Source organism: Salminus brasiliensis, chromosome 13 (assembly GCF_030463535.1).
Source record: "Salminus brasiliensis chromosome 13, fSalBra1.hap2, whole genome shotgun sequence".
Lineage (NCBI taxonomy): Eukaryota > Metazoa > Chordata > Actinopteri > Characiformes > Bryconidae > Salminus > Salminus brasiliensis.
The window spans coordinates 17,232,770-17,257,884 of NC_132890.1; the positions used below are offsets into that span (position 1 = coordinate 17,232,770).

Sequence of the window (25,115 nt, forward strand, 5' to 3'; positions counted from 1 at the left end):
TGTGTTTTCACTAGAACATTTCTGCTACATGGATTTTAAGAAGATGAGAACAGTGAAGTTACAGGAGATGTCTTGGAAAGAGTGGGCTGGCACAACTTCACTGTCCAACAAGGTGCTCGATAAAGAGTAAAACCAGCAACACTTAATGCCTGGAGAATTCCACACTTTATTTAAAACCAACACTTTTCAGCTTGTGGGCCTTCATCAGGGTTGACAGGGTTTGAGTATTGCGCAGACAGGTAACCACATCATAAAAAAGAGGCATGTCTTTTGGATTTTTTACTTTCACATATGGAGGAAAGAATTATAAGTTTATAATAAACAAGTTTTTTAGAGTGACTAAAGGACAAAGTAGGTAAGGCCTGGGAAGCGTCCAGCACGTTCAGAAATGTAGAATTACATGTAAAAAACAATCATTTAAACTATTAATTCATTGAATTATTAAAAAGCAAAGTATGCAATCAGATTGTATGCGTGTTTGGGAGTTTTCCTGATGCAATATGAAAATGCAGTCTGTCAACCTTATTTGCATTGGAATTTTTCACTAAACCAGGAAACAAACACAGTTTCACCAGCTTTCCATCGCTTTTAATTAAAGTTAGATGCAGCCTTTTCAATTTCCTTTTTTTACTCTTACCCTATTCTCACTTTACTATTATCTTCATTTGTGTATCTGTGTCTATCATTCAGCAGTGCAAAAATACTACTATAGTATATTACTACTATAAATTGTTGTTTTCACACAAAAAACAAAAAGATAACTTTACATAAGAAGGAAAACCTTCTTAACTTGAAGTCAGGGTAAAGACAGAAGTCTTTTTGGAGCTTTTCTATTGGTCCATTCATCATTTTGACACAATGTGAAGAACAACAAACAAATTCACATTAAAAAGTGAAAATCTGGAAAACGGAGATGACAAGGTTTTTGCACAATACATGGTTTTTCCTAAACAATGACAATCGTACACAGATCAGGTGAAGTGAATAATAAATTAAAAATGGTGATGGTATTCCATGATGGCAGTGGCCTCTTTCTTATAGCAGGATAATGTTGTTCAGTGTTTTGAACAAGTTCAAGGTGTTGACTTGGCTTCCAAGTTCTCCAGATCTTAATCCAATAGAACTTCTGTAGGATGTGCTGGACAAACCAGTCTGAACCATGGAAGCCCCACATCGCACTGCCCGACTGACGGCTTGGTGCCAGATACTACATCAGGCCTTCATAGGTTCCACACCTCAATCGGTCAGGGCTGTTTCTGCCATGTAATACTCAATATTAGGCACAATGTTATGGCTGATCTGTGTATAGTTTATACCACCAAATGCTAATAGATGCTGAGACATCCATTTTTTCAGTGTATAAGAAATTATTTTTTATATGAGACATATATACAAAACCAATGATTAGCACTGCTAAAAGTTTTCTTTATATATTCATTTAAAAAAATGAATTAAATGGGAAGAACAAAGTTTGCTTATGATTAAGATATGCTAACTAAGGGAAAGTGAAATTAAAAGCTGGTGTACTGTTCTGTACTGCATGTACTGCTGCAGTGTGGGGTTTTGGACGTAGCCATTGGCTCACTGATAGCATGTCTGGCATTTGACTTTATTGACTGAATTGAATGCTTCACATATCTTGGCCTTGCTGAGAATAAGGAGGTCATGAATGAGGAGGCAGCGGCGAAAACAACGTGTACAACTAACGTACAACTAATGATACCAAAACACAGGACGGATCGACACAGCCAAATTAAAGCAAACTAACGAGACTTAACGACACGACTAACTTCGTTTCGCTACGACTGTTTTCGCCGGTGGCTCATATTTTCCTCTTCCCGGCCGTCTTTTTGGAGATTTGGGTGCAGTTGCAGAATAAAACCAGCAGAGGGAGACATAACCCCTACCAAACACAGCGCTGCACATCACTTGCTGGGCACGTGGACCGTCTGAGGCTCGTATCAACAATGCAAAGTGAGGTGAATAAGAGAACTCTTCATAACTGAATAAACACAGAACAAAGACTTTGTATAATACTAAAGTAGCACTTCGAAAAAATAAAAGTGTTAAATGAATGTCGTGTTCTAGACAGTGAGGCGACACAGCCAAACAGAAAGGTGAGACAGGAGCCACACTGTGTTTTTATGGATGACGTGTTTGAACTACGCCCCTCGTACACAAAACAAACCGGCCAAATGAGACAGACTGCTTCGGGGAAGCTGAAGCACTACAGAGAGCGCATGTATCGGTCATGACTTACATAAGGAATGCTATGACTTAAGTGTTTTTACCTGGGAATAGGTAAGAGATACTCACATTATTATTTTCCAATGGCTGAATAGGGATTCTGAGGAATGCCAGTTGTGTTTACCTGTTGACATTTGCTTACAGGTGGGTTTCACAAAGCACTCCTCAGTTAGCCTCAACACTGAAGCCAAAGGTCAAAGGCTGTGAATGTGAAAGTTTTACTATATTTACTAGAGTAAATAATAACTAATGTTCAATAGGGAAAAACGAAGGGATGCTGGAGTTAAGCTACAGCTTATTCAGCATTTCTGTTCCACCTTTACTGGCACAGAAGTTATATGTTGTAGTCATGTCTTGTGCAGGCGGCAGAATGGAAATGCTGCACCCTTTAAGGTGGAACAACTTCAGCTCTGTCTTTAGGTACAGGTTATTCGGCTTTGTGAATACTCCCTGCTTTCTGGAATACTTCATCTCATTTTAGACATCAAGGCTAAAGGTGGTGCCTAAAGTCCTAAAGGTAGATATGGTGAACCAAATCAAGCAAATTAGATAAAAGTCTTAGATTTGGTTCATTCATTTATTTATTGAGTAACATGATCCAGTATTACAGATCTATGAGTGGCAAAAGGTATGTGATCCTTTAGGATTAGCAGATCATTTAAAGGTTTCAATCAATGGGATGACAATCATCCTATTTTATTCAAAGAACAGGGATCTAGCAAGTCTCAGGGACCTCAGAGGACCTCAAAGGACCTCAGAAGACGAGTTGTTGATGCTCAACGAGCCGAAAAGAGTTACCAAATCATCGCAAAAGGCTTTGAATTGTGTACACATGGAGGAAATTCAAGAGCATTAGTACCCTCCCCAGGAGTGGTTGACCAACAAAATCATTCCGAAATAAAAAACCTTAATCTGTGAAGGTGGTGGTAGTATCATGGTTTGGGCCTGTTTTGAGACGTTTGGCAAGGAGGGCTTGTCATCATTAATGAAACAATGAATTCTGAACTACACAAGCACATTCTAAAGAAAAATGTAAGGACATCTGTCCATGAGGTGAATCTCAGGAGAATGTGGGTCATGCAACATGACAATGACCCTAAGCACACAAGTTGTGCTACCAAAATATGGTTAAAGAAGAGTAAAGTAAATGCTTTAGAAGTTAAAGTGCTGACCTTAATACAGTAGAAATGCTGTGAAAGGACCTGAAGCAAGGAGTTAATGGGAGGAAACCGACCAGCATAACAGAGTTAAAGCTGTACTATACCGGAAAAAAATCCTCCAAGCCAATATGCAGTTTAGTTATTGCTGCACGAGAGAGTCACGCCAGATACTGAAAGCAAAGGTTCACATACTTTTGCCATTCACTGATTATATCTGTGGATCATTTTTCTCAATAAATAAATAAATAAGCATATCTAATATTTTTGTCTCATTTGTTTGATTGGGTTCTCCTTATCTCCTATTGGACTTGTATGAAAATCTGCTGAAGTTTAAAGTGAAATGTATGCAGAGGGTTTACAAACCCTATACTGTACAGAACAGGATACTCTTAGAATGTACATGGGTTCACTCATTTTCTAACAACCAGCACACTGCCCAGGATCAACTGTAGTAACCCGGCTGTGATGTTTGGTCTATTTTAGAATGTTAATGAATAATACATAAACTAGTCAAGTCAAGTCAAGTCAAATTTATTTGTATAGCGCTTTTTACAACTGTTGTCGTCACAAAGCAGCTTTACATAATTATTACTTAATAAAGAACAGAGACAGAGAAGAAAGAAGAAATAACATGAAGCGTCAAAGACCCCCGTGAGCAAGCCAACGGCGACAGTGGCAAGGAAAAACTCCCTCAGAGCTGGAGGAAGAAACCTTGGGAGGAACCAAGACTCACAAGGGGGACCCATCCTCCTCTGGCCAGACTGTTTTAAACATTAATGATAAAAATTACCAAACCAGGTACAACAGAAAGTTAATAGTTGTGATATTAATAGTGTCAGACAGGCACGAGTCCATCTAGGTTTCAGCACGGCCACCAAACAGGCAGCAGCGGCTGGCGGGTGAGCCATGGGTGGTGGCGGGTTGGGGGGGACCCGCTGGCTGGACTGGTAGGTGGCAGCTGGTTAGATGCAGGTAGAGGGGACCTCAGCGGGCAATCTTCCTGCAGATCGGGCTGGGTGGCCATTTACTCGGGGAAGGTAAAGAGAGAGAAGTTAGTTCTAAAAGGAATTTTATGGAGTGCAGAGAATGTTGATCATCAGCATCTGGGTATGTCTGATGACTCCGGCAGGTCTGATTATCACAGCATAATTAAAAGGAGAGAGCCAGAAGGTAACACGGACACGGGCGTACCCTGAGAACACCAGCATCTATCTGCTCCACCGTCAACAAACCTGAGTGATCGCGTGTAAGCAGCGAGACGACAGCTCCAGCATCTCAGAGTACTACAATTCCCTGGGTCCGCGAACCCCTGGACCTGCAGCCTCTTAAACTAGGACATCAGTTTTTTATGATTTCTAGGCTTTCAAAGAGTTGAGGTGATAGTTTAACTGAGGGGAATGAGGGGAAACCCAGCATGTTTATATGTTACTCATATGGGCTATTAATGAATGTAAGTAGTTAAAACAGACAGATCACTAGCTCCTAGTCAGGTGAAAGGTGCTTAATTATTTGCTCACATCTGAGAAAAAGTTGTTCAAATGGCATAATTCACAGTCATGCAAAAACAAATTGAAATATATCTGGATTGGGAATGTGTCTGTGCCCTACTTACGACTGTGCTTCCATTGCCACATGCTGTTGCCATCATTTGACAACGATTGTTGAAGTTCTTGTGTATACATTAATTATACACAATTCAAGAGTGCTTCAGAAGATTTGATGAGAAAGCCATGCAGTAAAGAGTTTACCATGTCCCAAACTATTTCCTTAGTTGGTAATGCAATTAGAAATTGAAGTAATTCAAAATACGGTAAAGGTCAATTTTACGAGAGATGGCTGGCTAGGGTAAGTTACTTTGAGGCACCTATACTGTGTGCAGTCATTTCATAATGTCTGGATGTTTTGACCTTTCAGGAGTTCTGAGTAAGAGAATAAACACAGCCACATTTCTTGATGATTATTTAAATGACTCAGTGTGCTGTGGAAACAACTATCCTGCTTTAATTACCAGTTAGCAGTTTCTGTTATCCACCTATTTTTATTACCCATCCCTGTTTTGGTGCCACATTTGTGCATAACAAAGGTGTCTGTACTTCCAATACACTTGCATGCTAAGAATGCTCTGTCAAGGCCCCAGACAGTATCACACCCAGCGTGGACAGATTGCTTGCACCAGGTGATAAAAGCAATGGGGCTGTCTTTTGCTACCACCTTACGTTGCATGGTCATCATTTCTTAGAGTGAAAGCAGGAAGAACACATAGGAATCTGCTACCAGTATTCATTGAGATCCTTTGCAGTATGTTTCAGGGGCAGGAGAGGTGCAGCAGAATGCAAATCAGTATATTTTAAGGCGGAACAAAAACTTCAACATTGTCTTTAAGTTGAAGATAATCAGCCTAGTAATAGTGCTTCATGAATACTTCCTGCTTTGTGGAACATTCCATATCCCCTATAGACATAAAGGCTAAAGGGACCTGTTTTTTGAGCATGAACTTCAGAACAGTGACATTCTTTAAAAAAGTGGATGGTTTATTGCAGGTCTATGTAAGTTTGACTGATTTTTAGACTGTAGTAGCCTGGCTGTGATGTTTGGTCTGGTTTAATATATTGGAATGCAGATGTTTGAGCACTCCTAGTCCAATTTTCCTTTTATTTTCATGTAGAAATTTCATTTTAATCAAAATTACTGTATTCTTTTTGTTTTGTACAATTTTAGAGTGAAAAAGACTTGCTAATTAGTCATTAGCTTTCTAGGGCTAAGACCTGTTCACAGTAATCTTTTGGAAAAGCCAGGTGGTACATGTCAAAGCTTTTAAGCTTTGCTAGAAAGGCCTATGACTGCAGAAGACTTTAGAGAAGATTTAGCAGACTATGCTGTGTGTGGTGATGTATTATCAGATATCTCCAGTGAAGATTCGTTAAGAGAAAAACATTTCTGTGTACTCACCACAAAAATCAGCATTTTCCCAAAGGAACTTCTAAACAAGACTGATGCAACCAGTGGCACAGGGAACATTTTCACTGTTAGAAGGAAGAATGGATTCAATTAATTACCAATAAATTCTGAAAGCACACTGTGCTTTCACATCTGTGAAGCTGATGATGATAAGAACATGGTTTCTACAGCCTTGACCTAAACATCATCGCAAATCTATGGACAGACCCCAGAAGAGCAGTGCATGCAAGAATTATTTTAGAATTAGAATTAGAATTATTTACTTTTATAAAGAAGAACTGAATGCTGATAAAAAAGCATATACAAACTGTGATACTTGAAAGAGGGGTTTGAGGAGGTCCAAATGTTTGCCTTGTCCCTTTTTCTTTTTGTTATTTTGTAACTGCAAAACAATATATATATATATATATATATAATTAAATAGCTAGTATAGTGTAATAATAATAGTGTAAAATATTAAATAGCTGTGATGCCTTTGCAAAATCAGTTTATTCATCATATCACATGAATAAACTGACATCTCATTTATTGATGTTTTCTAACTTTGAGTAGAAAATAAGCATATATATATAAGTTACTTAAAATACTATACAGTGTGCAGTTCTACTGTGTGTTTTAAAAATGACTTGCTTGCAGCTTCTGTGTTGCACCTTTCCTGTTTTGGTTCCACCGCCATACATGATGATGCTGGTCCATGTATGCCCTAGGCCCCAGACAGTAATACACACTATTTTTTTCTGCACCAGATAAAAAAAGCAATGGGGTTAAGTCTGACTACTATCTTTTGGTGAAGAACACTTAAGAATGTACTTCCGGCATCCATTGAGCTAACACTGACACAGTTTCAGGTGCCAGGAAAAGTCTTAGTTAATGTGAGCGAGAGAGAGAGAGAGAGAGAGAGAGAGAGAGAGAGATTTTTTATGACCATGACTGCAACAGTGTATAATGTGATACGTTTGTAATGTTTACTTGTTTTAACATCAGTTTGTTTGTGTTTTTCAGTTTTTGTTCAAAAATCAAAGTTGGAAAAAAATATTTGCTGTCAGAATGGATCCTAAAAAGAATGTTTTTTCCAAATTGCGAGATAAAGCGAAACCCCTTTTTAATGTAAAGAAGAAGAAGAAGACTCCCTTGAAATACAGACGGAGTATCTCGGTGCCTGACCTCAGCCAGACATCGCCACAAATGCTGCCCAGATTTGCCCAGTTTAAAGTCCCCGAATCTGCCTCTTTCCTGAGCTCTGTTGATGAAACCTCCAGCTTGGCAGATTCTGATAACCTCACAGATGTCACAGATGCAGCTGTTTCAGCCTGCCCCCCAGACCAGTTCCTATGTCCGGACACACTGTCCTCAGCCAGCTCCAGAGATCAGCACACTGCTCCAGACACACAACCTCTAACCCAGTTACTGGCTCAAAACATTTCTGCAGACACAACATCTTATGTTAACCAGTTCCCTGTCCCGTACAAATGTGCACTCAAGCTGCACGACCAACTTATTGCCTCATCCACACCATCTGCAAACAAGGTTCTGGATAGGTTTACCTTCCCAGATATACCATCGTCAGCTAGGATTTCTGGGGGTGAAGTGCCTTCGACATCAGAGTGGTCAGCTGTTGTGGATAACCCTACCACCAATGACAGGCCTGATCAGATCAGATCCAAATGGTACATAGACGACCCAGATAATGAATCTGCGAGCAGCATGCCATCTGAAGATGAGTCTTTCTCATGTCCTGAGCAGGAACTCACAACAGAAATGTGCATTATTGGATCGGCCGAGTACATAAATGAAGTTAGTTGGAATAATATACTCTAGGCTACTAGCTGGTTGGGTACAGATGCCTTTTATCTACACTCATTCCTCATTTTATCAGGTACACGAATATAAAAAGATGGTAGTATAAATACTACCATATCAGCCATAACATTACTACCACCTGACGGTGTCTCATGGTATCTGGCACCAAGACAATATTAGCAGATCCTTTAAGTTCTGTAAATAGTGAGGCAGGACCTCCATGGATCATATTACTGAGCCTCGGGTGCACATGACCCTGTTGCTGGTTTACCGGTTGTCCTTTTGGTATTTTCTGACCAAACAAACCTGACTGTTTTTCACTTGTTTTTCACCACCTGTCAGTGATCTGTCAGTGGTCAATCAACAATATTCAACCAACACAGCTCAGAAACTGACCTCACAGGCTACAGTTAATCATTGTGAATGGTAGATGTATCTGATAAAATGGCTAGGAGTGTAGATAAGGAGTAAGTGTACCAGATTTTGTGTCTTAATGCATATCTCATATAGGAAGGATTGACCACTGTCACTACTGACTACTGCCATTCTAATCTTTTTCTTGTCAGGGTACAAATGAGAGCAATGACTATGACACAAATGTCTCAGGAGGAGAAAAGAAGGTGAGTAATGTGCAATCCACACGTGTTCCATATTTACAATCTGTGTGTGTGTATAATCAGTGACAATGATTTATGATCAGTGCTTGTTACTACTTATAAATCTAATACTTAATCAATTCTGCAGCGTGAACCGTTGTTTAACCTTGAGTTACTTCTGTTCTTAAATTCATTCTTCTTAATGAGTAGCGCTGCACTGCTACATTGTAAAAAAAGAAAAAAAAAGAAAGGCAGGCCAATTAAAAATAAAACGTAACAGTTTTTTTTTGTTAACTCAACTTAGTTTAGTTTTTTTTTTATTTTCTTCATATCAGTTTGGTGAACAATGCAGTAAGTAAAACAAGTAATAGTAAAACAGTTAATAGTAAAAGGCAGTGGTGGCTCAGCGGTTAGATAACCAGGCTTGGCAAGCTGCAAACCACTGCCCACCGCTCCGGTGCTCACTGTATACTGTTTGAGATTGCTTACTGTGTGCAAAATCTGAAAACAAATGGTAAATATGCCTGTGTTTGTCTAAATGTACTGCAGATGAAATTGCTTTAATATTTTGGAAGATTTTTAGTCTTGTTCTTTCCTTTAAATTTGTTTACTGTCCATTGGACCATTGTGCCACTGTAGAACTGTGAAACTACAAAACATTAAAACACAGTTCTGAGTAAGTTCACCTTTTTATTCTTTCTTGGACACAGAAACGTACATGGTTTCACACAGAGTGGCGTAACCTATTAATTGCTTATTTGGAAAAGGAGATCATAAGTTTGAATCCCATCAACACCACAGCCCACCATGCTCCAGAGTCTGAGAACAGGAGCAGCAGAAAACATTATATGGAACATTCAGCAATGTTTAGAAATAATGAGAAATAATATTTCAGGAAGCGTTATAAAAATGAGTGAACTATGTTATTAGAGACCGTTTAAGAATGTTTCTTACACAAAGTTCATAGTTTTTAGACAAAACTTCATGGAAACATTAAATACAATACAAAACAATACATTAAATACAATAGAGACATTGAAAAAAATTATAAATAATCAATCACACTTAATATTATATATTATATATTAAATATTATATAATATTTATTAAATGTGTCATAAAACATTTTCAAGTTTTACAAACTTAAATTTGAGTATTATATAAACATAAAATAGAATATATAATGTACTTACACTGATAAAAAAAGTTAAAATTATGTACATTGCATTATGTTTTGGAATGTGCCAATCCAAATGTAAAACAAAACGCCTGGATTAAATAAATAAATGAATAAACAGATAAAAATGTTCTAGGAACATCCAGAAAACTAACTGTTCTACTAACCACACTTTTCAAGCTGGGAAGGCCTCCCCCCAGGTGATAGAGAGTCCTAACCTGCAGCTGGAAATGAACAGTAAACAAATTGAAACGAGGGGACTCCGACACCTCAATATAAGCTCAACTTAAAATGTATTGGTGATTAAAATGAGGTGCAGAACTAAAACATGTGAGTTAGAAGAACTTGTGACTAAACTGAGTTGAGTTAACTCAAAAACACTCTGTAGTGTCATAAGTTGATATGTCTTTACGTTTTTAAAATATGTATCATATTCTTAATCTGATTGAAAGAATTCATTAAAGCCATTAACCCCTTAAACTCCCCTTCAGAAACGTACAGTTTTTTAAATGTTAATGCAGCATTTCTGCAATGCAGCGTTTTTGAAATTCAGCATTTAATAAATGTCTTTGGTTTCAGTTAATGCAGCATTTCTTTTTTCAGCATTTTTTAAAGAAAAACTTTTTAAAAAGTTTTGGTTAATGCAGCATTTTTGGAAATACATTTTTAAAGTTTCTGCTAATGCTGTGCTACAGTTACTATTTAGTTTTTGAAAGAAGAAGAAGAAGAGGAAGAGAGTCCAAAGAAAGCTGTGGCTTAAGCCATTTCTCAATATCTAAACTTTGTGATGACCAATTAATTTGTATTTTGTAATTTTGTATTTATATAACAGCCCCAGAAGGTCCACTATGTCCTCTCCATCAACTTAAAAGAAGGAAGGAACCTGGTCATCAGAGACCGCTCTGGTGAGCAATTTTATGTTTTTATGTTTTAAAATGTAAGTATTTTCTATCCTCCTTTCTCATAAGTTTTGTTTTGTCTCATTGCTCAATTTAATCATTCATGAACGGTTTTATAGTTTGTAATATTCTGTGATGGCTTTGTGGAGTGTTTTTTCATTTGCGAAGAGATTCATCTGCAGTAAATTTGCAATTATTGTCATGCCTGCCCCTGTTTTGTGTTGCCATGTGATCCCAAGCACATGGCTCTGTTTGTATTTTGCTGTCCTAGCCACACCTGTCCATTAGTGTTTCCACCTGTGTCTCATTTGTAACCACAAAGTATTAAAGAGTATTATTACTATTAATAATGAAATTAGTATTAATAATAGCAGTATTGCTATTAGCAGTAAGATTCTGATCTGCTGTTTGCACATGTACAATTCCTACTTGACAAGAACCACCTGTTTGCAAATGTTTTGATATGGTTTTAGTAAATGGCATGCAGGACATGAGGCTAAATCATGCTAGATATCTGGCAAGACTGCATTTCTAACCCAAGCATTGACTTGGTACAGACGAATGCACAGGTGTGGCAGGAGGTTTGCATCATGGACATAAATGTTGTGGCAATACTGGGCTTTCAAAAATTTCTTTCAACTGTAGAAGCAGTTCAAAGAAATGATTCACAGCCCAATATTGCCACAACATGCCAAAACATTATGTGTATGCAAACCTCTGACAGCAATTGTATGTTATGGAAACATTTATTTGATTGATAAATGTCTTATGATAACAATAAGGTCAGGATCATACAGGTCAGGATCAGACTGTGGAGTAGATAAACTACTAGGAAGCTGGTGCACTCAAATTGTACCTTAGAGAGGTGAGAGTCTAAAGGGTTGCCTCTCTTAATAGAGAGGGTTAAAGTAAGGTTTCTGGATATAGAACCAACACTTAACAGACACAAGGAATCATACTGTAGCTCCACATGGGTGAATGTTGATCCTGAATGTACTAGCAGACTTTTATAAACTGTGGAAATAGAACATATAATACTGTAATAAAAATTAAACATTTATTTGTTTAAATAATCTCAACAAACAAACAAATAAATAAAAACCACAATACATTCTGTAAACAATACATTCTGATTTTGTGTGTGTATGTGTTAGCTTAACCATTTCCAAAGCTCTGAAGGAAATCCAGTGTTTACAGTTAACATTCACTACCTAATTTATATAATCAGTTCTGTACTAGAGTAAATCTGGTGGAACTAAATAAATCAATACAGTGGCTGGAGTTCACAGAGAAGTCAGTGAATAAATAATAATTATAAATAAATAATATTCTAATGGCATTTTGTTTAAGGCAAAAGCACACTTACTGCTGAGATACATAGTTTTAAACCATTATATGGCTGCCTATCACGTTTGGACAGTAATGCATATGAACACAAAGCGAACACTTTAAATTGCACTAAAGCTTTGTCACAAGACTATGACCATACGTCCGGTTTCTTTATCTCAGCTGCTTTAGGCTGGCGACACCTTTCTGAGACAACAGTAAGGCATGTGGTCTGACCTGAATGCAACAGTGCTGCAGACTCAGGCCACTCCTTTAATGGTTATAGTATTCACAAAACGTACTACCCATCTGTCAGAAACAGCTCTTGTATCATATATGTCCAAATGTTTCTGGACACAACCTCTAATTAACAGATTCAGCTATTATAAGTTGCACTCATTGCTGACACAGATGTGCAGATGCACATGCACATCTAGAGAAGGATTGCCAATTGAATAGCACTCTCTGAAGCAGCTAAACATGAACTTATTGGAACTATACCTAATGCCAGTGTTGGACTAGAGGGGTATTCGGCCTCCAGCATAGGGCATGAAGCAGTGGAATGATGGTGCTCTATCCAATATTTTTGGCATGAGTAGGGGCTAACAGGATTAGGTAGCAACCTGACCTAACTAACACTCTTGTCACTAAATGCAATCAAATCCTCACAGGAGTGCTCCAAAATCTAGTTGAAAGCTTTCTCTGGACAGTAGAGACAGAAAATCAAAAAGTCTTTTTAATACCCTTGACTTTTGAAGAAACAATGAATAAGCAGGTGTCCCAATACTTTTGTCCATATAGTGTATGATATGATATATAGACTCTTGGCAATGAAATCATGTGGGAAATACACACTGAAACGTTGTTTCTATTTTGGTACAATGCATAAAGAAGCAAATGAGACTTTCGTCAGAACACAGTGAATGCAAATGGACTGTCCGGGCATAAAACAAAGCCTAGAGTCAACATGAGCACAGTCAGGCTAAGCTGCTACGTGAGGAGCCAAAGAGAAAGAGCTTTTGCTCCACGTCAACTATTCTAGCACAGATACAGAGGAATCTTCACAAGAGCTTTTAGTTTGCAAAGTGTTTGCAGCAATCTTAGGCACAAATGGAGTGAGCACAATTCCAATTTGATGCCCAGCACAATTCTTCAGATCCAGTGCCAGTTTATCTGGCAGGCCTTGCCAAGCTGATTGGGTACCTAATTCTCCTGATGAGTGTCACAGGTGTATGCCCAGAGGCTGTTAATTACGATCATCCCCTCATTATTTCTCATAATTACAATATTTCAGTCATATTCCTCACAGCCAGTTGAATCTGGTATGAACGTGATTCATCTCTGCATTTCCAGAAAGAACAATTATTGGCGATGCAACGCAGACTAGATCTTATAAACCAGAGGCACTTGTCTTGTCTTGTGAGACAAAAAGGAAAGGAAAAAGAAAAAACAGCTCTTTAAAATTTGAAATATTCTCAGAGGGGATTTTCCCCTTGTTGATTATGCTGCACAGAAACTGAGTCCTACAAATAAGTGAAATACATCACCATCTGCTGGTGGTAACATATAACATCATCTTCAGGTTTCACCACACCCTGCTTTTCAGAACACTGTGGTCTACTCATCAGTAGGCCTACAACACTCCACAAACCAGACCACTGTTTAAAATGTCAGATAGGACTATATTCTCTAATTCACACTGTTAAAACAAACCTTTTTTAAGAATGAAAATTCTTTTTGATGTTAGTTATTATAATTTTTTTTTCCTCAATTAATTTTGGACAGTTCTTAATGGTCCATGCATTATGAAATGTTCATTATGTAATGTAGAATAAAAAAATTGGGGATTAAATTCCCTCATATATAGAAAACTGCAAATGTGGCATATTCAGTATGATACCTAAGATCAAGACTTGTATTTAAACTGTAAATACGGGATGCACTGTTATAGGAATCATGGACTAATTCCACCAGGATGTTTCATATGGTAAATATGCAAATGCAGTAAAATACAGTATCTCCATAGGTTGGTCCATTATACTGATCTAATTGTACATTAGGTTTGTGAACTATATATAACTATATATAATATATCTCTTATTACCTAATTAGTGTTAACCACATATTATTTGTGCTACATTTCAGCTAAATACATTCACACTATTTAACAGCGAACACTTGCACTTTGGGTAGGCTTGAAGAGTTTTAGGTATGAGCAGGATGAGGAATAAGGAAGCATTGGATCAATAGATTCCACAGAAGTTTTTGATTCCTTAAAAACATGTAAGAGTGTGATGAACCTTAAAGAAAACATTCACACCATAGAACCTTTCCTTTATTTCTTTATTTGCAAGTACCCAAGGCCTAAAGGTTAGAGAAGCGTTCCCGTGGACATCCACAGCTGAAGTGCCCTTGGGCAAAGCACCTAACTCCAAATGCTCACCAAGCACTGCTGCCCAACACTGTTTGTCTGTGTGTGTGTGCGTGTGTGTGTTTGTGTGTGTGTGTGTGCATGCGTGATTACTGCCACAGATGGGTTAAATTCAGTGGGTAAATTCCATTGTACAGTGGTTATAAAGGATGATCTACAAAAATAACCATTAACTGAATGCTTTTTAGGGAATTAAAAGAACTTTATTATTGAATTACTTAGGAGTGTGTGATGTGTCATAAATAAGAAGATATCACAGTATATTTCTCTATTTGTTTTTAAATTTAGTTTTTGACATCTGAAATTTCAAATGGATGAAAACAGCAGGGTGTTTAAACTAAAAAAAATTATGTATACATATGATTTTGTATTCAAGTTTGTATTATGTTTTTATGCCATTCAGTAAACTGTGCTAAATCCAATCAATCCAATCGACTAATTACACTCGCTCTGCAGTGAAACATGTAGTTGGTCAGTGTTTTTTAGTGTTCTTTTTTTACTGATGACATCCGTAATATACCCAGACAAGTTATGCTGTGATTTAAGCAGTGCTGTGATTTAGAGCGTGGAAAAAAGCTGTGGCCAGTTGTGGCCAAAGAAAATGGCTTTGTGTGGTCAAAATGCATAAGTGAGACTTTTAGGCACATTTAGGTGTGTATTCTCTGAACTTTGAGATCACACACACACACAATATTAAAAACATATTAAGTAAATATTAAAATAGCAAATATAACATTTTGAGGAAATAGAGGTTGTTAGTTTGTAGTTAATGATGCGCATAATTCTACCTGATATTTTGCTCAAAATAAAGCCGCCTCACCTTTAAGTTTACTCATTTGAATTAAAAACACTTTGGGAAAGAAAGGGCAGTAAATCTCCCAACGTTACAAACTTCAAAGGAGGAAAATGTTTGAAATCACTGTGTGTGGACTTTGCAGCTTGCACCTGACAGCTCTCATTAAAACTGCAGGTGGAGGTGGTGTGTGCCGTAGCTGCCGTTTACACCCTGATCTCTTTCTGTCTCTTCACTAGTTGAGTCTTCACTTTCTGTGACAGCGAGGCGCGATGCCCCCCAACATACCCCCACCTCCGTCTCGCCTCTATTTGCCTAACAATTAACGCCCAGCCCACTGCCCGCCTGACACCACACACACCACTGCTATGTCCTCTAAAAAGCAGTCCGACAAGCCCACCCCCCCAGCACACACACCTTCCTTTTCTTTTTCATCCACCCGCCTCCCCAAACACACACACCCTGCCCGCGTTAATTTCCGCCGTCACCGCTTTCAGTCACACTGCAGCTCTTCCCTGGCTGCTCCAGCCCTTCTCCTCCTGTCAGGCTGCCTGAGGCTGGCTTGTCAGCGGCTGGCAGGGCGGAGCTGCCTCCTGGAGCTGTTCATTTGGAGAGGAACGCTCTGACAGGCCTGACAGCCCGTCCCCACAGGGCCTTTTGTCATGTGATTCCAGGCTCCCCGCAGCTTTTCTCAAGCACTCCCTTTATCCGTCCATACAAATGAAGCCATGGGTCCCTTTCTTTCCGCTCATATTTTGTTTTTTGTTTCTTTTTTTTTCCCTCCCTCTCCCCCTCCTCTTCTTTTTCTTACCACCAATCTAGCGTGCCATAGCATAGACAAAGACACACTGTCCCTCTCCTCTTCTTCGCCCAGCCATAGCAGGATGGAGTCTTAACAGGCTTTTTGGAGATTAACACCAGTTGCTCCTGGTTTCGGGGGGTTTAATGTGCCGGGGGATTCAAGCTGCCCAGAGATCTTACTTTCTTTCTTTTTTTCTTCTTCTTCTTCTTTTTTTTTTTTACAATTAACCAGCTCACATCCTTCTGTGTCTGAAAGAGATGTGATGTCCACCTCCCCCCAGGCCCAACAATAGCACTGCTGCTGTATCTAGTCTGCATATGTGTGTGTGTGAGCGAGTGAGTGAGAGAGTCTGTGTGTGGTTTGCAGGTTGGGTGGGCCACATGGCTGTTCTTTCTTTTAAAGCTAATCTGTTTTTCACCAAGCTTACGTGTTTTATACCCCACCAGCTGCTTTATACTTGAGTTTTACAGAGAAAAACGTGATTGCAGTAATTACTAACACACTGACAGCTGCTTTTTCTCAAATTCTTTCTCAACAGGTACCAGTGACCCATATGTCAAATTCAAAGTAGACGGCAAGACGTTGTACAAAAGCAAGGTTGTGCACAGGAACTTGAACCCCATGTGGAATGAGTCCTTCTCCTTCCCCATCAGAGACTTGGAGCAGACTGTTTTAGTTCAGGTGTGTCAGAAATCTCCCACAGCATTTCTTTATGCATGTCTGCAAGTTCCATCCAAGCCTTTTCTGACTGTTTGTTTGTTGCCACAGGTATATGACCGCGACCTGAGATCACACGACTTCATGGGTTCGAGCATAATCACGCTTAGTAAACTGGAGCTGGACAAGTACGACACTTTCGTCTTTGGTCCCTGTCATATCATATATTTGTGAATGATATGACTTGAATTGATACATGAATTGATATACGTTAAAATTTAAGACTTCCTTCTCCCTTTTGCCTCATCATACTACTTAAGTAACTTAACCTATGTACTGTTAGCAGCTGAAAATGATGCACATTCTTTTGTTTCAGAACCTGTGAGCTGATCTTGCGTTTAGAGGACGCCAGCAGTGCAGAGGACGACATGGGGGTGATTGTCTTAGACGCCTGTGTGACTGTCTCGGATGGGCCCACTAAACGAACTGTATGTTCTGCAAACAAAACACACAATATACATCAATCAGCTATAAGATCAAAGCCACTTGTCTAAAATTGGGTAGTCCCCCCTCAAGCCACCAAAACAGCTCTAACCCCTCAAAGCATGGACTCCAGAAGACCTCTCAAGGTGTCTTGTGGTATCTGGCACTAAGACACTAGCAGCAGATTCTTTAAGTCCTGTAAGTGACGAGGTCGGGTCTCCATAGATTACATCAATGAGGTTTGGGTGCCCATGACCTTGTCACCCCACAAGACCTTCTATTTTGGACATGCTCTAAACCTGTCATCACAGCTGGGGTCTTGTTAAAGTTGCTCATATCCTTAGACTTGCACATTCTTTCGTGCTTCCAACACATCTAATCCTCGGATAGCTGTAAGATACAATAATCTAATAATGAGAAATTCATGTGTGTTGTCTTTGTCTCTACCACAGAAGTGGCAACTGAAGAGGAAAGGAAGCTTTAACAAGGTAAATGATTCTTGATGATGACTTCTTAATGACTTCTTAGTGGCAATCTGTGTGTGTACAAGTACTACTGTACACAGCTCATTTTTACATTATAAAAATATCTATTCTCTCTTATCCTTAAATAGCTTTTATAGCTCACAAGCTATAAAATAGCAGTCATGTGAATTTGCAAAGAAAAGAAAGTCTTCCTTCAGTAAATGCAACAGAAACTTTCAGTTGCTCTATTATTTGCCACTGGAGGGCAGTAAATCATTATACTACATCCCAGTAGAACTTTATTTTCAGAAAGTTTTAATGCAAACAGCACACATTGTTGAGTGACTTGTCTTTTGACCACCTCAGCTCATGCTTTATAAATCTCCATATGTCTGCTTTTAGAGTGATGAGTATTTTTTACACAGTACGCTGAGCAACTGCAGCAGCTGGACTGGGCAGCATGTTGCAGTGGTCTGAACATGTCAGATTGTCTTATTTGCATTTTGATTAAGGTTAGAAGGACTATAGCCACATTTCAACAAAAATCGCTTGATGTCAGAGCAATGGGCAATAGCCTTCATTTATAGAGGCAGAGCTAAGAGGCACTTCAGATGTTTCCTGGATGGAGGCTCCCACTCATTATTTCACTTCTGGTGGTATGGCTTTATGCCCAGTCTATATATGTACTTGTCTACTATCTCATTCTGTAAGGATATTCAGTTTGGTGCAAATGAAATGCCAAACTGTGCACAGGCAGATGCAGATCAAGAACTTGCGAGGATTTTTCGATTGAACCTTGGCTTAAAATATGCATTTAGACACCTCATCTTGAACTTTACTGAAGTTCAACTGGTCTTTCATTCTGAAGGTGACTGTTTTTCTGTGGCTTTCACACTGGTGGTTTATTCAGCACCAGGCTTGAATCGCATCTCTCTGCCGGCACAGCTGAGCCTCAGCTCTATTTGACACCTATCCGGGAGAGGCGGAAGACTGTCCTCTCATCTCCCCGTCTTCTCCTTTCTCTCTCACACTCGCGCCATCACAGCCACACTGACACTGCCTCCGAGATGGAGGCTGGCAACTGTACTGGCGTGCAATGTGTGGTGCTGTTTCACTCTGACAGGGGGGCTTGAGCTTGTATGAGTGTATGTGTGTGTGTGTGTGTATGTGTCTGTGTCTCTTTGTGTGTGTGTGCGCGTGTCCGCTCTTCAAGGCATTCTGCCAGCATAGGATGCTGAGGATCTGAGCTGCGGCCCATTCCCAGGCATGGCGAGCTATAACCCAGATGTTAAGATGTAATATCACAGCTGTGGACGGACAGCTCAGCAGCAGAAGCCAAATGGGCCGAGCTTCGAGCGCCTTGCCCACCGTCCCCATGCTGTCCCACCATATGGAAGCAATCCCCTGACCCTTTTAGCACCAGGAATAGCCTCTCTTTAGGGGCCACTTACTGTTAAGTGGAATTGTTTTATTGGCCGCGCAGATCGCACATTTGTCCAAAATAAACACTTGGGATGACTTGGCTCGGATGAACATTATATCTCTATCCCAAAAACCCTCTGCAGCCCCCCTTATCTCGCACTCTCTCTCTTTTTAGAGAGCCTTGTTTATGGAGACATGGCCATCACATTACATGTTAATGCAGGGGTGTGTGCAGTGCGCAGTGTTTGGTGGGGGGGGTTGCTGTTAATGGGGCACAGGCTCAGACCCTCTCCCACACCAGCCATGGCCTGTTAACAGCTCCGCTCTTTGATTACTGCCAAACCTGCCTGGCTGCTCACAGACGCTGCTGTTTTTAAAGTGCAGGGCCATCAACCCACGAGTCAGCCCTTCACCGCACTGCCATCCATCTGCCTGTAATGGACTGTTGCTAACATACGCGTGCTCACTGATATGGACATCCTGGTTGCCACTTTTGAACAGTTGACTGAAGTATTGTGAATGCTGCCATTCTAATAACACATTATGTGGCACACTGGCCAGGAGTTTGTTTTTGTTTTATTCTTTTTGACAACAGCCTTTTAGATGTAAAGCATCCAACTTTCATTTTAGCATCTTTTTAGCATTTTTTCCTTGAAAAGACAGCCTTGAGATCATTGTGATGCTCTATTAACCTGTAATTTGTAGAGTAGTGAGACTATCATTGCTACTCCGGGCTCAGCACGCTGCTAACTGCACTATGCAACTTTGGCCGGAAAACACTCATGAGAACTGCACAACACTGTGTAACCTGAGTCACACTTATGTAAAATTCCATAATATTACTCGAGTGCATTAGTCTATGCTTTAGACTAGTCTAGTCTAATGCTTCTTTCACTTCCCATGATGGTTCTGTATCTCTCAGCTTGTCTAGAAATGCAAAAAACGTGTCATTTTGTGGTGGCTTAAAACACGAATTACACTTTCCGAAATGCCAATTATCACATAATGCTGCTTTAAATGAACTAACATGAAATAATAAGTTCAAATAAAAAAGCAAATGATGCTAAATATGAAATTAAATAACCTCCAATTAGCATTATGAAAAACAGTCCTGCTAATTGGTGGCTACTAGCTTCTGTTGGCTGTTAGCCTTGTCAGCATATTTGGTAAACTGTAAAGCCTGAAGATTCTCCACAATGGATAGCTATTGTGTAGCTTGTGTTATTACTGGAAGAGAGGAAACTGGCATGAATCTATACTGGCAGGATCTTACTGTGGTACATTTGTTTGTAGTCAAAACTTCATATGCTATCAGCATATGGTAATTGGGAGGAAATCAGGTGGCTTCTGCTGGTGAAAAAGGATTTTAGGGAGTAGGGGCTTCTGGCATATTCCTCCTCCCATATTTTTGCATAACATCACATAAAATTCCCAACATAAGATAAGATAGTCCTTTATTAGTCCCGCAGTGGGGAAACATTATACTAAAATACTTTATGAGTATGTTTATGAGGACGTGAGGTGTAGGTTTGTATGTTTAAGTAAGTAACATTTCTGTACCAACATCTGTACTGCACTGCTTTGTGATTCATCATTCCTCTGTACCTTGAGATTTATCATATATTTTAGATCAAGGTAACATCAAAATGAAAAGGGCCTAACAAAGTTTGCTCCCTGTGTAGAGAGGATATGTTTCTTAGTACTGCAAGTTAGTTTTACATCATTTTTTAATTTTTAACTGAAGTAGCAATACATTTATTTTAGTATGGGTTTAGGCTATTCAAGTCACCTTTGAGTGTAACCATACATCACCCGAGTTGTGTAGTGGTGGCTTGCATGATGAACAGTTTGTTATTTTCCACTTCATCATTTAATCACTCATATTAAAAATCGAATGTATTCTATTTAAATTTTCACAGTGTGAGCTGAGCCTTTTCTATATATAGTGATGTAACCAGTTAAATTCATGGGTTGGTTTCCAGGGTCAGCCACAGCAGATACGTGCAACCACCACCCAGAAGTGCCCATGGTGGAGTGAAGTTTACACGGTGGTGCTGGTAGAGGGTCAGGACATGCCTGAGGGTGGTGAGGGCGACTTGTACGTCCTTTTCAGCCTGGGTGAGCAGAGGTTCCGCAGCAAGGTGAGAGTTATTGCATGTTTCTTTCTTTTCTCTCTGTTTTTTTCTTGATCTCTGTTCCTGCCCTGCACTTTCTCTCCATATGCCCAGTTGGATTATTTCAACTGTAGCACCGCCTATCACTCTGTGGCCATGCTTCCCCTGTATGTACCTCTCTACTCCTCCACATCTCTCTCACTCTCTCTTTCTCTCTTTCTCACTCTCTCAGTGTTTTTTCTCTCTCTCAGGCTTAGCTGAGAGTGGCTCATTAGTTTGGCTGTGGCTGGCACTGAGAATCTCCTGATGCTTCTGCCGCTGCTTTTCACCAGGCTCATTTGCGTACCCAGCATGCCTTGCTCATCTGCTTCTGCTTCAGTGTGTTGGCCTCCCCCCCTGACGATTCCACCCAGCGCTAGTCTTGTGTTCTCATGTCATTGTATTTTCTTACTCTTTTTTTTTAACAGCTTCGGCTCTGTTTGGGCTTGCTTGTTTGTTTAACAAAGCTCATTCTAATTGGATGGTGTCAGGATTTGTAATCCCTGGGAGGAGATGCAAGTGTGTTCTCCAAAATGCCCCATTTCCCCTCCTCCCCCTGCCATACTCAGCCTTAGCCTGGCTGAATGAAACATAATTCACCTGTCATGTTAACTGTCTCTGCAGTGGCACTGCCTTAAGCCTACTTACTGTGGTGACTCTCTCTCTCTCTCTCTCCGCCTCTCTTCCCTCTGTCTCAGAATCTGTGCATTAAAGCAAACCCGCAGTGGAGGGAGAAGTTCGACTTCAATCGTTTTGATGATGGCCAATCGGACACACTGGTAGTGGAGGTGTTCTGCAAAAAGGGCCGAAAGCGCGAGGATTGCTGGGGAATGTATGTCCACATGTCAACCACAATACACTTTAGCTGTACAGTTCACTTCCCTGTATCAAGTACCAACAAGAGGCCTCTCTGACAAATGTCTAATATTTTTCTGTGTGACATGGCAATATTTGAAAAGTGAGACGAATATTTCATACATTAAGTTTGGATCCTGTTTGGATTCAGTTCAGCTCCCCTCAACTTTTTTATCATCATGCACGTATGATGGAACCAATGGTTCCCATTAAAAATATATGGACTCCATTGTGGTGCACTGCTGGACCAGGCCAATGTAAATGCAATGTTAACCTTTGTCAAGGTCAGGGATTTACAGGGCATTTTGTACTGCTATTTTATTATTCACATGGCACCACTATCTGTGTATTTTAGGTCACTTAGTTTTTGGATCAGATTTTTCTGCATGGAAAGCACAAATACCAGTTAAAAGATCAGAATCTGCACTCTGAAATCAACTGCTTGTTTTAGGGATTGAACAAAACGTAGGAAAAGATGTGTCTAAAGGTATTGAGCACAGGGAGCCCATAGGCTTATGTTGCGTACATATATAGCTTACAGTACATTGCTATTGCTGGTTTCAAATGGTAACTGCTGTCGTGTGCAGGCTTGAATTTGACCTGTCTCAACTACACATCAACCAGAAGCATTCATACACGCATGTGGTGGGTGCAGGAAAAGGCAGACTGGTGTTTTTGGTCACTCGAACCCCCTGCCCTGCAGCATCTGTCTCTGACCTGGGTTCCGCTCCAATAGACCAGGAGACGCTTCAGCAATACGTCAGTCTCTGTTTTCTTTTCCTTTAGCCCATTCTTCTTCTGCATTTGCTCCCATCAGCTTCAGTTACTGTCTAAATCAATATCCTATTTGTAAATTGATTTTGATTGAAAACAAACTAGACCAAATGAATGATTAATGGTTAATAAGGCTGAAGTGGCATGGCTTGTTTTGTGTGCAGAGTCTCAGGAACACACTAACGAACATACAGGATGTTGGGTACCTACAGGTCAAGGTTGTGAGGGCCACAGACCTTTCTTCAACTGATCTGAATGGTACTGATTTAATTCAAGAGTATATTCAAGCATTTTAGTATTTAGACTTTCCCTCATTCTCATTACATTTGTAATCTGATTGGTCTGCACTGTTTTAGGTAAGAGTGACCCATTTTGTGTGCTGGAGCTTGGAAACAGCAAGCTGCAAACTCAAACCATCTACAAGACCCTAAATCCAGAATGGAGAACAACCTGTACATTGTGAGTGGCACATATAGCTCTCATTCTAAACTTAAGTTTAAGATGTAAACCTGATATCTGCAAGTAATCACTATTAAACTTAAAACATTGTGTGTATGCAGTTTGTCCTCACATTTGATCTCCTATACACTTTTGTTAGATTCAATGGTTACTTCAAACTTTAGTACAGTCTTTGATTTACTGCATTGTGAAATGAGTTTTGGGGCTTTCCTGCAGTCCAATAAGGGACATCCACGAAGTCTTGGAGCTCACCGTTTTTGGCGAAGATGGGGACAAAGCACGAGGCTTCCTGGGAAAAGTTACTATTCCTTTGCTGACAGTAAGTGCAAAAATAGACATTCCTTGTTTTTTCCCTCTATTTTAATGCCTTGCCTATTTTTATCTGGGAGCCTGTGTGACCCGTATTTATTATGCATTTTGAAGATTACTTCTCTGGAATTCCACATAGCCCACCAGAGGTCCATTTTGACATGGTATTAATACACATCATTGATGTGATAGGTTTCCAATGGACAGCAGATAACCAGCTTTTTGAAAAAGGAGGATTTGACAGGGCCATCCAAGGGAAGCATCACGCTGGAGATGAATGTTGTATACAATCCGGTAAGAATGCAGTTGTATATTAAACAGAGGGATACTGTCTAGCACCGCCTATACTGTGTACACTAATATTTTGGTAATGAAGAATGTTTTTAAAAAGATTACCTTATTACCTTATTTTAGATTTTTTGTCCAAACAACATAGTCCTGCTTAGTACTATCAAATAAATTACTACTACTGATTTACTCATTATTAGTAATGGGTAAGTAGGTGTGGGTGAGGATAAGTCGTCTGACCCTAAGCAAAGAGTGAACCAAAGCTAACATTTTCTTTGACTTGATGAAGCTTTATCCCCTCATTGCCTTGAACTCTCCCTCTCACAGGTCAGAGCTGCCATCAGAACCTTCAAACCCAAGGAAAAAAAGTTTGTGGAGGACAACCCGAAGTTTAATAAAAAGGTGGGTTTATCACTACTGGTGTTTTGCAGTCTGTCACCTGTGGTTGGAGCATAACAATATGTTCTTATATGGCTTCACATCAACACACAAGCCCTAACACGGCTCAATGCATTAATATTTATTACCAGCTAAGCTTCCTTGTAAAAAGCCTCTCCACACCTCACTTAACGTCGTGTTGCGAACATTACGTCCCCAAGCACATCTTGCTAACTACTGTTTTGTCCCCCATTAGCTGTTAGCGCGCAACATTTACCGTGTGAGGAGGATCAGCATGGCTGTTCTGTATACACTGCAGTACATTAATAGCTGCTTTCAGTGGGAGAGCACTCAGAGGAGCATCACTGCCTTCCTGGTAAGTCCTCCAGCCATCCTGTATAGAACTCCATAGTAGGCCTACGTCCCAGCGACAAGACTGACAAAGTAATCACTCAGCTATGATAAAGCACATTTATCTTAGCACTTTTAGACAGTCATCATTCGATCATCAGACAGCACACATAATGCTGTAATGCCACCGCTGAGTGGTTGTGTTCTCCCATGGAGTTTACCTTTGTGGAACACTGTGCAATATAAACATTGTCCTTGTGGTGTTGTTCCAGAACCCTCTAGAGCATGGCTCCGCTCTAGCGGAGTGGGTATTTTTAGAGGCAGGGCGTTTTG

At 39.8% G+C, this 25,115-nt stretch overlaps 1 protein-coding gene across 2 annotated transcripts in view; it reads left to right on the forward strand.

Moving 5' to 3' along the window:
• Nucleotides 1-2,211: 2,211 nt before the first annotated feature.
• mctp2a (multiple C2 domains, transmembrane 2a) overlaps nt 2,212-25,115 on the forward strand; it is a 51,957-nt gene continuing 29,053 nt past the window's right edge. Inside the window, exons 1-17 of one of the 2 annotated variants that reach the window (XM_072695488.1) lie at nt 2,212-2,301; nt 7,368-8,159; nt 8,732-8,785; nt 10,771-10,843; nt 16,728-16,870; nt 16,958-17,034; nt 17,223-17,334; nt 17,782-17,817; nt 21,198-21,356; nt 22,067-22,200; nt 22,811-22,982; nt 23,162-23,255; nt 23,354-23,456; nt 23,673-23,775; nt 23,958-24,059; nt 24,381-24,455; nt 24,688-24,807. In XM_072695488.1, coding sequence (XP_072551589.1) covers nt 7,413-8,159; nt 8,732-8,785; nt 10,771-10,843; nt 16,728-16,870; nt 16,958-17,034; nt 17,223-17,334; nt 17,782-17,817; nt 21,198-21,356; nt 22,067-22,200; nt 22,811-22,982; nt 23,162-23,255; nt 23,354-23,456; nt 23,673-23,775; nt 23,958-24,059; nt 24,381-24,455; nt 24,688-24,807 — 2,304 coding nt within the window. In that variant the 5' untranslated portion in view covers nt 2,212-2,301; nt 7,368-7,412. Of the gene's footprint in view, nt 2,302-7,307; nt 8,160-8,731; nt 8,786-10,770; nt 10,844-16,727; nt 16,871-16,957; nt 17,035-17,222; nt 17,335-17,781; nt 17,818-21,197; nt 21,357-22,066; nt 22,201-22,810; nt 22,983-23,161; nt 23,256-23,353; nt 23,457-23,672; nt 23,776-23,957; nt 24,060-24,380; nt 24,456-24,687; nt 24,808-25,115 lie in introns of those variants that run through there. The other variant, XM_072695489.1, reaches the window with a different exon arrangement.